This window comes from Cuculus canorus, chromosome 2, assembly GCF_017976375.1.
Source record: "Cuculus canorus isolate bCucCan1 chromosome 2, bCucCan1.pri, whole genome shotgun sequence".
Taxonomy (NCBI): domain Eukaryota; kingdom Metazoa; phylum Chordata; class Aves; order Cuculiformes; family Cuculidae; genus Cuculus; species Cuculus canorus.
This window is the reverse complement of record NC_071402.1, coordinates 26,080,617-26,090,697: the sequence shown is the minus strand read 5'-3', so window position 1 is coordinate 26,090,697 and position 10,081 is coordinate 26,080,617. Positions and strand designations below refer to the sequence as shown.

At 42.2% G+C, this 10,081-nt stretch overlaps 1 protein-coding gene across 1 annotated transcript; it reads right to left on the bottom strand.

Moving 5' to 3' along the window:
• Nucleotides 1–1,123: 1,123 nt before the first annotated feature.
• Nucleotides 1,124–9,842, bottom strand: GEM (GTP binding protein overexpressed in skeletal muscle). Its single transcript, XM_009558025.2, has 5 exons — nt 9,687–9,842; nt 7,575–7,913; nt 4,624–4,700; nt 3,947–4,151; nt 1,124–2,335 (listed from the first exon to the last, which is right to left on the bottom strand). Exons 2-5 carry the CDS (start codon nt 7,903–7,905, stop codon nt 2,058–2,060), a joined length of 891 nt encoding a protein of 296 aa, XP_009556320.1. The 5' UTR covers nt 7,906–7,913; nt 9,687–9,842; the 3' UTR covers nt 1,124–2,057.
• Nucleotides 9,843–10,081: the final 239 nt, after the last annotated feature.

The following is a 10,081-nucleotide window of genomic DNA, read 5'->3' as shown; positions in this document are numbered from 1 at the left end:
ATGGACAGCTTTTACCCTCAAAGGCTGTATGATCAACACGTACATTTTATATTTCTACAAAATCTGCTTGGTTTAGGTTTGTTGAGTCCATAGCCTGACAGATACAGAACAAAGTAAGGAAATGTGCTGATGGTGTTCAGCTATGCTTTCAGTTGTTAAAAATTTGTTTCATTTGTGGGATTTTGTTTCCATTCTTGAAAGGGAGTAAGGTTCAGAAGGCCTAAAAGTTCTGAAAACTGGTATCAGAATATCAGTCTCTAGACTGCTCCGGGTAAATGTTAAGTTCCATGTTGACAAATCAGAAAAAAAAAAAAAATAAAACCAGACCAACTTTTGGCATTCGTTCAAAATCCAGCAACAGGGATCTTGTTTGTGCTCTATTCAAAATTTTGTCTTCTGTTCTTTTCAAGAGTTTGTTCTAGATCAGGAATTTTACTGCTAGACACCAGCTAAAAGCCATCTCCTCAGCAGAGGCAGTGTTGGGCAATCACTCAGTAAGCTCACTTGTTTCCAGAGCATTTTGTGCATCTGTGCAGCCCAAGGTGGAGACCCCAGTTCTCAGATTATTAGTGCTGGCATTTTGTTGTCTTCATAATCAAGGAAGATGTGCTGCCAGGCTGGAAATTTGGCTTTTCTGAGCCATCTGCAGTCAACGTGTAATGACTGCACCTCTACCTTAAATGCTGTGGTCTGCCCACAAGACCTGACATGGTCAGGAGGAAAATAACACAATTATGCCCAACAGTAATTGAGGATTAGGGCACACCATATCAGCTTTCTGTCCCTGAATGCAGGATTTCACTTCTTTTCATTCCCAAAATTGGTCTAACAGTACCCATCTATATTTATAAATTGTTTTCAGACATAGGGCCAAATACTTTTTTTAAGAATGATTTAATTTTATTGCTGTCACCACAACCACATTTGCACACAAGGGATACCCTGCACTCATAGCTTTGAGGCTGTAGCTAATTCTTGCTTTGTGATCCTAGGTTGCTAAGTAGCCTGTGTTCACAGAATTCTTTCTGTCTTTGTCCTGTAGCAATCTTGTCCAGCATTCAAAATATTTTCTCAGTTTTAAAAAAATTCTTAGGGATTTCCCACTGAAGGTCAAAGGCAGTCATATATTTTATTTATTTTATTACAAGGCATGTAAGTAAAAATTTGCATATCTGAAAAAAGATATTAGATAGAAAACAGTAATAAAATTAACATTATTCTTTTAGGAAACGTGGTAATAAATACATTTTCCCTTAACAGTAAAATGCTTGTTATTTTGCACAACAATAAATACAGCATAGGCTCTGGCACAGAGAAAGGCCAAGGCTGGATACAAGAAGTCCGTGTGGTTTCTTAAAAAAGCTCAGGCGATTTATAAAGGTTTGGCATCCTGCACTTGATGCACTTTGAAACAACTTGCACTTCAATTTTAATTTTACTATGATTTTTGAACAGTCCCGTAATATTAAAATGAGAGGAAAATTTGATTATAAGATTTTTCATTTAAATATTTTCAAAGAGATGTGTAAACTCATTAAAACCAATCCTTGAAATAATAAAAAAAAAAAAGTGTCTTTGTGGCTATTCTACAAAAATGCAGATTTTTTCAGCTGTGGATGATTAAGCCTGACCAGCCAACTGACAAAGGACCAGTCCGCAGTCAGTACATCAATTCTTTAAATAGTTTCAAAAAAAACAAATAATAACAAGGAGAAAGAGCAAAGAGTGTAGTATTCACTTCCCAAGTCATGACAGTTTGAGGTTCCTACACTATTATCCCAAGAGAGAGAGGAGAAACAACAGGTATATTCCAGAACACTTCCCAGCATAACTTTGGGTCATTCTGTTCTATACTTTAATTTTTACTACCAACAAAAAAAGAAAGAGAGATATTTCCATGCACTGTGCTGTTCCTATGCCAGCACGTATCCTCACAATCACAACTGTGAACCTAAGTCACTTTGATAGCCCAATCTAATATAGATTGATTGATTGTCCCACGGCATAGTTAGATAATGTCCACAACATGCCACAAGCTCTGGCAAAGTCCAGTGTTCCTAAAGTACTGATAGGTCGTGGCAAGACTTGGACTTGAGTTTGAAGGCCATGTTCTTGTTGTTCTTGGCGACTATTTTGCCCCAAAATCGCCTGGCTTTCTTAGGAATGCTCTCTCTCCGTTTCTGGTATGCCAGCCGCTTCTCATTCTTTTCCTTGCTGTCCCTCCGGAGCCGGACTTGCCGCACAATGCCTTCAAAGAGCTCTTTCACATTGTGCTGTACAGCTGCTGAGGTCTCAATGAATTTGCAGTCAAACACAACAGCGCAGGCTCGTCCCTCTGCAAAATTCAAGGTGGATTATATCATGAAGTGTTACAAGCAGGGGAGAGGAAAAGCAGCCACAGGCTGCCACGTGCGGGGGAGCTAATGCCATCATGGGAATTCCTCAAGCCTAATATAGGCACAGATAAGTCTTTAATCACCCAATGCTGCCTGCTAGCCCATGATTCATATGCTTTGTGTCACCCTCCCTGCCCAGCAAGGGAGAGTGAATCCGCTCTTGGAAAAGCCCAGTTCCTGCCTCCAGGATCTGGGGCCAACTGATTCACACTAAGACACTGAAGGCTGAGAGGTCAGCTGTGACTCAAAAACACCTCGTCATCTTACGTGCTGGCTCCCCCAAATTGCATTGAAGGGTGATGACAGCACCCTCCGAGTGCACAGTACAGTATAGGAGGCAGAGCCCTGTCGTCCTCCCATCCATGGGTCATGGAGAAGGGTCTTGGAGAAGGAGCAACTTTAGTGTGAGCAGACATGCATACAAAACCCTTAGATAAGGGCAGAACTATGCCTATGGCTTTAGAGGTACATCTGAAATCATAGTTCTAATTCTTAATTACATGAGCCTAAGTTAAACCTGACAGCTGTCCTTCACCCACAAGTCAGTATGTTCTGTCTTCTGGCCTGCTGTGAACTCAAAACCAGGATGACTAAAGTGACACAAACTGCCATCTTTCAAAATATTTTTCAAGTGGAGCAAAAAGGAATGAGAAGGCAAATAGACATCCTTGGCTTCCTGATGAGCTACCTCAGTTCAAACCCTTCACTTGGGGCAACTGTGACAGGGACCAGAGGAACCGTGCACAGCCCCAGCAAAAAAAAAATATTCTAGATCAGTTGGGAAATAGAAGGGCACAACAGCTACAAGAAAAGAAAGTGCTGAGCAGAGGAATACATTTCTCATGGGTGAAGATAAGATCACCTACTGGATTACTGTGTGCTATGTTGTGGCACCTAAGCCTCAGGGAAGACTCTTCAAGATGAGTTTCCCCTGAAAAAAGTGGACCTTGAGAGCTGGCAGCAGCTTTGCCAGAGTCCCATTTGTGGGCCTAGGGGTTATTTATTTGTGTGCAGCAGAGGAACAGCTGTTTCGGCATCCCAAAGCAAGGTAGCAAGGAGACCTGTCCTGAAAGGCTGCAGTCCCTGCCCAGAGTAGCAAAACAAAGGATGAGAGGAAATTTTAATTCATCAGGGAGGACAGAGATTGGTCATAAAAAAGAGACAATCATTGGCAGCAGAATATGCAGAAACATGTTATGCATAAACGTGTATCAGAAATCCAAGGGGTTTCCGACTGCCAGAGAAATCACATACTGCAGCGGTCTTATGCTAGGAGCTGGAAGGGAAGAACTTCAAGCTGCTTTATGATGGTAATTAGTAAATTCAGGAAAGAGACTATCTGACATGTAACAACTCTACCAAGGGAGGTCTCCCTGGCAGACCCCTCCCAGTCCTCTGCCCTTTATTCCAGTCCTCTGCTGTTTTATTGCTCTTTTATGACTCAGTCCTGGTCACAGTGTACTCCCTCAACCAGAGCTCTGCATTTCATTTAAAAGCTGCTAGATGACTCTTAACATTTACATCAGTTCTACCCTCATAACTTTCCTTACCTGCCACTGAAACTTCACGGCACCTGACAAGGTCACTTTTGTTGCCAACTAAAATGATTGGGATGTCTTCTTTCTGGCGTGCCCTGCGCAATTGTATTCGGAGTTCAGAGGCCTTCTCAAAGCTTGCTCGGTCTGTGATGGAGTAGACAATCAAGTAGGCATCTCCCACTTGCATGCAGTGGTCTCGAATCCATTCTCCCTCACGCTGTTCAAATGAAACAGTCAGACATCATTATACCTAGAGCAGATTTTACTTAGAAAGTATAACATTAGAGAATCCAAATACATTCTCACTGAAACTGTAATCGGTATGGTTTGAATCACATATGAAATGTAATTCCAATGTGGTGATGGTATGAATACGTCACCACAAAGAAGGCAAAACCTGTCCCAGATAATTCATTGCGCTGGCTGTAGACTGGAATGAGCATGGTCTGGAAAATGGCTTGAATGTTCTGTTTTATCATTAGAAAAATAAAGGTTTGTACTTCTCAGGCTCACACTAGAGTCGTTAGGCATGCTTGGCTTGATGCCGGGATGAAGTTAGTTCTACACTTTCCCTGATACAGAACTATGGAAAACACCAACTTTCTTTCCCAGAAAATACCCACTTTGGATATTAGCAGTCATTTAGATACACTTTTCTTTTGGCATTTGACTAGAAGAAGTAAAAGTACCTTATTATCCCACATGTCAATCAGTATGATGGTTGCACCTTCCCCGTCCACCATCAGGGTTCTTTCATACGTGTCTTCTGGAAAGAAAGGCAGATGTGTTGGGAATATATTATTTTGTGTCATCATGTACGTTACAAAAAACAAGTAGTTAAACACATATAATTTGTTCACTGTTCAAGCTATTGAGCGTATTTTATGCTGGCTCCCATTTCTTCATTTCCATCAGCACTGAATCTGCCCTTTGTTCATTACTGGTTGTCCTACTTTCCATGATATATGGAGGAGGTTGAAAGATCAGGAAACTAAATGTTCATTATTTTGGCTGATATCCTCTTTATCTTATGTGGGAGAGAGAAAATAGCACCAGTGGAAGAAATAACCAAAGGCTGAACATCTGCCCCATGGGAGCAGCAGAGTCCAGAGAGGCTGAGTAATGGAAAATATTTGCTTTCGCTTTAGCAGGGACAGTTTACGGGTGAACAGTCACTGCTGCTGAGAGCAATCAGCTAACAGCCTACCAAGCAATGAGGGCAGGGGTTTGTGACACAAGAGCTGTTGAGTTTTAGAGAAGTTGAGACTTCTGCTGCATTCTAATTCTCTCCCATTTCACAGTTTCCCACATCACATTTCACGTCAAGAAGCAAATGAATCGACAAACAACATAAGCTCAGTTATTTTGTACAGAGGCCACAAAAATTCATACCTAGATTATAAATGCCAGATGACAAGGTTCTGCTTAGATATGGAGGGGCTGTTCCCACTCATAATTTCAATCAGCCTTTGTTATGAAATCTCAGTGTAACTTCTGCATCAAATACAAAGGGACATTTGGGTAATATGAGGCTTGGACCGATCTCCAGTCTTGTGTTGCTGGTCAGTGAAAAATCCCAAACTTTGGGCTTCTGAGCAAACCATTCCTCTCACTGCAGTGTTTAAGGGGTCTGTCCCAGCCACACTTGTAGATAGGACTGTGTCTTAACTCTTGCCTCATAAAATTTCTGTTGGGGACTAGTGGAGTGAACTTTCCCCTGAACTGTAATCAGAGCCTTTCCTTGAAGCCAGGAATCTACATTCATGCAAAAGAATGAGACAAAAATATTACATGTTTAAAATAAAAAATAGGACAGGCTTGATGCAGATTTAAATGGCAACACAAAAAATTAATCAAAACGTGACACCTGGTTTCACAAGTTAGATCGATCTTACAGTCAGTAGCAAAGCCAGGCTGTAAAAGCAGCTGTATTCTCAACAACATCCAGAGGACTGCTTCTCCAGTCTGTTACATATGGAGAGGCTACAAATACTTAATCACAGTCCTCAAAAATATTATGACCAAATGGTCATAGTCAGTACTGATTTGCACCTTGGTCAAGCCCAAGGAACTTCCAGAGGGTATAAAACACACTGAAAGTGAGCAATTAGCTCATCTCATGATTATTTCCAAGCTGACACTAAAAAAGGAGAGAGAGAACAACAGCAAGTTTTCCAATACTTCAGCAGAGGTGGCTTTGAAAATCTGTCACAGCTACACTCCAAGCAATATTGCTTGGAGCATAAAGGAAAGAGGAAACCCTATGGCTTTGAATGGAGAATAAAAACGTCTGACAGGGTGAGCAAAGCAAATCACATTCATTTTCTGACTGCTTGCCCAAGGATCCTACTCTAGTTCACTGATATACAACTAGGAAACCCTTTATCAGAGTTACTACAGAGTGAGGGGCTGGTGGGGTTGCAGGAAAAGGTGGTGGAGGAAGCTGAAGATGAAGCGCACCTAAATAACTGATTCAGAGTTACTGCACCATGGGGAATTTAAAATCCCCACAAAGATCTGTGCCCCTAATCTGTGCCATCAAGCAAGGAAAATGGGGGTCTGGCCTTCCTGATGCTGGGCTATATTTAATCCTGGGTAAAATCCCTCCTAACTGAAGAGGCAGACAAAAATCTGTCCTGCCTGTGCTCCACTGAGGACTGGAAGAGAAGCCCAGAAACTCTCTGTGCTTACACTGGCACCATCACACCAATGGAGTACAGGCAGGAGAGGGAAGGGATACGGGAGAGACAAGGAGAGTTCTGCACAGTGCTGAGGAAAACCAGGCAGCAATCTGGTGACAGCATCAGCCTCCAAGCCACAAGCTGGTATCTGTTGCAGCACAATCGTTCCACATCAACATCTCACATATAGTACAGTGCAGAACTTGGTGACACATCTTCACCTTCTGCTTGATATAATCTTGGAGATTAAAGAACTCTTTTCAATCGTAAACGAAGGAGAGGAGGATAACAAGCTCAAAACATCAAAGAAATCCCTACACCTTGTGACTTTTCTCTCTGTTTAGGCAACAGGAATTTTCCTACACTGCTGAAGGAATTTTGTCTGGTTTTCCTGTGGGGGAACCCATGCTGTGCAACATGAAACAAGGCAGAGGCATATTTTATTCAAATTCCATACAGCCTATGCTGAGGTAATGTGTTTATACAGAATGGCTGAGAGGACTTCTAACGGCAAATATTTTGGAGGTGATTGAAAGACTCAGCACTGGCTTTCTATTTGTGTATTATTTCTAAGCATTTTGTTCTCACAGACCACGAGGACCTTCAGCTGTTTTCTCTCCTCAGAAAGGTGGAGTCAGCCCTGTGAAGCCAATGGTGACACAAATGTTGGACCAGCATGAAAGCTGAACCAGCCTCCTGTATAGCAGCATCATATGCAGGAATGAGGCAGCTTCTAACAGGTATTTTGAAATGAAATAGCATGAGAATCTGAACTGTTCTCTTTCAGAGACTTTCAGTCATTGTTGGTGAGTACCTTACTCATCTTATTTTGCTTTTTTTGATTTCTTAAGAGAAAGGCATGTGTTGAATCAGCTTTGGTGATCAGATCCAAATTACAATTACTACTGGCGGAGCTGACTGCAAGCAAACACAACCCCCCCCAGTGCATAATGACTTACCTCCCAGCACCTCGCAGTCACTGTCGATGCTGTCATGCACTCCTGCAAAGATGTTTGCTAGCGAAGACTTGCCTACGCCGTGCTCCCCAATCAGCACCACCCGGTAGCAGTTACTGCAGGACTCAGAGGAGATGACAGAGTCGGACGACTCTGAGGACCAACTCCTTCTGTAATATTCATCAGGACTAATGGTGTATCGCTTCTGTGGGTTGTACTCATTGGAGTCTTTCTGGACCAGCAGATTCTTTCCATCAGCAGGGATGCTCCATCGCTGCTGCTGCTGCAGGCTGCTGTTATGGGTGCGACGCATAGTAACGTTGTTGAGGGTCATTTTTAGCCCTGGTGAGAAATAGGGAAATCACAAGCATTACCCACAAAGCATTTAGAAATGCGCTAATGCCCTCTTATTAACTTCAAGGCAGCACATCCTCCTCTTCTGTAGTGATCTAGTCTATAACAACAGAAAAATTAGAATTTCTGCATTCTTTTGTAGTTGCTGGTACACGAAGAAGCATTTCTAGTCAGTGAGTCAAGGGCTTTTTCCTACGGAAGGTACCACTCTTACATGCTAAAATCTGTCTTTGTTTAGCCTTTACAAGCTCACAGCTGCACTAGGTGCAGCCCAGCCCTGGAGAGAGTAAGGCATTGCTGTGTCCCAGGAGGAGAAGGAAGGAGCAGCATTCTCCAGAGATGTCCTACATAGGAGCTGCATCCCTGCTAAAAGTCACCTTATAGTAGAGGCAACACCTACAGGTACTGCTGCCCATCCTTTGTGCCTAACTGGGGGTGGGCAGAAGCGGCGCTCCCAGTTGCCTCCAACTCCCAGTGCAGTTGGGCGTACAGCACCTTTCACATTGTCTCAGTTAAGAGCTGAAACATTTGAGAAGGCAGTAAGGCATTACCCACTGCACCTTTAGACACCCATGACACGAGAAAGAGCAACAAAAGCAAGCCTAGCAGTAATGGAGTGAACCTGGGTCTCATCTACAGCTGGGTAAACAAAGAATGACTCTGCTTCAGACAATGGCTTTTTGGCTGTTAGGAGGGAGGACACAGTCAAGTACAACAGCTTTTCTGAGGAGGAATGGTTTCCAGCCATTGTGGGAGGCAGCACTGGGAGAAAAGTCTCATAGATTAAATATATATTACAGATATTAAATCAACAACTTCATTTACTGCTCCATCAACTAGATAGGTTTACTATTCCTATCTAAGCATGGCTCTTAATAACATTTTACTCGGCAAACTCGATTTTGCCTTGCTTGGAGATAAAGGACAATGATGTCATTCTCACGGGCTAGCAACTACCATTTTTAGGAAAGTTACTTTGATGCATTCCAGTTTCCAAAGTGAGAGTTATTTAGATATTTTGCTTTTTGCCATATATCTGATGCTTCTTGACTCCCTTCTCCATATTAGTAATAGGATAACTGTCCGTAAAATGTACCCGATCGCTTTCAAATCTGAACAGTGCTTGTGGACAAAAAAAATACAACTGTGCAACAAAACCGACATGCACAAATCATTGTCCCTTTTCTCACAAAACTGCTTGTAAACTTATTTGAGTATGTGCACAGTAGGATATAGAACAAATATAGAGAAAGAACACACTGTCTGAACTTATTACCACATACGCAACATTTTCTGTGCAATGAACTGTACTTAATGACAAAATGAGATAGTTTACATAGTCTCAGTCGCAGTAACTTTGTCAGCAAGAAACATACCTAAACTAGAAATCACACACCGAGCAAAGGCTGCTTCACAAACAAAATTAAATATTTACTGCAGATGAACTTAAAATTGCATTTTGCCCTTGCAATTTCCCACATAAAAGACCAGATGACAAAACCCAGCTCCAACTCAGTCGAACAAGAGCCTGACTCACAACCTGCAATAAACAGTCACTCACTAAACAGTCAATAACATAATCATTTTATGTTTTCACCCCCTAACAAATTATCATCCTTCATTAAAAAAAAAAAAGTCAAACAAGTGCCTATTGCATATTTTGTTCCACGATCCAAATGGTTTTGATAGCCCACACTGCATTGAGCTGTCTGGGTCTCTTGCACCAATAGTAAAAGACTGTTTGAATCGACGCAGCCTTACTTCTGCCAGGCTCCTCCAGGCAGCCCAGTCCTTTGCTTGCACTGCCCTTCTCTCTCAGAGGGCTGCGGTACGCTGAGTTGCTCGGCCGAAGTAAATCCTCTCCTGCTTTGGGGCTGCCTCTTTAATTCTTTCTGAGCAAACCTGGTTTATATTAAGCCCATCTGATCAGAGACAGGGCTTTTCCGTGACGTGGTTGGCCTTTCTGTACAACAGCCAGCCCCCAGCTGGGAGAGAGCAGACATGCAGAAGAGCAAAACTTGCAAACAATCTCAAAAGACTTACTCAAAATCATATGATTGTCTTAATATTGCCAGTAAAATAAACACATTTGGTTCCTGCGTGATGAAAACAGGAAAGTGGAAAAAAAACCCATAATAATACATGCCATTTCACCT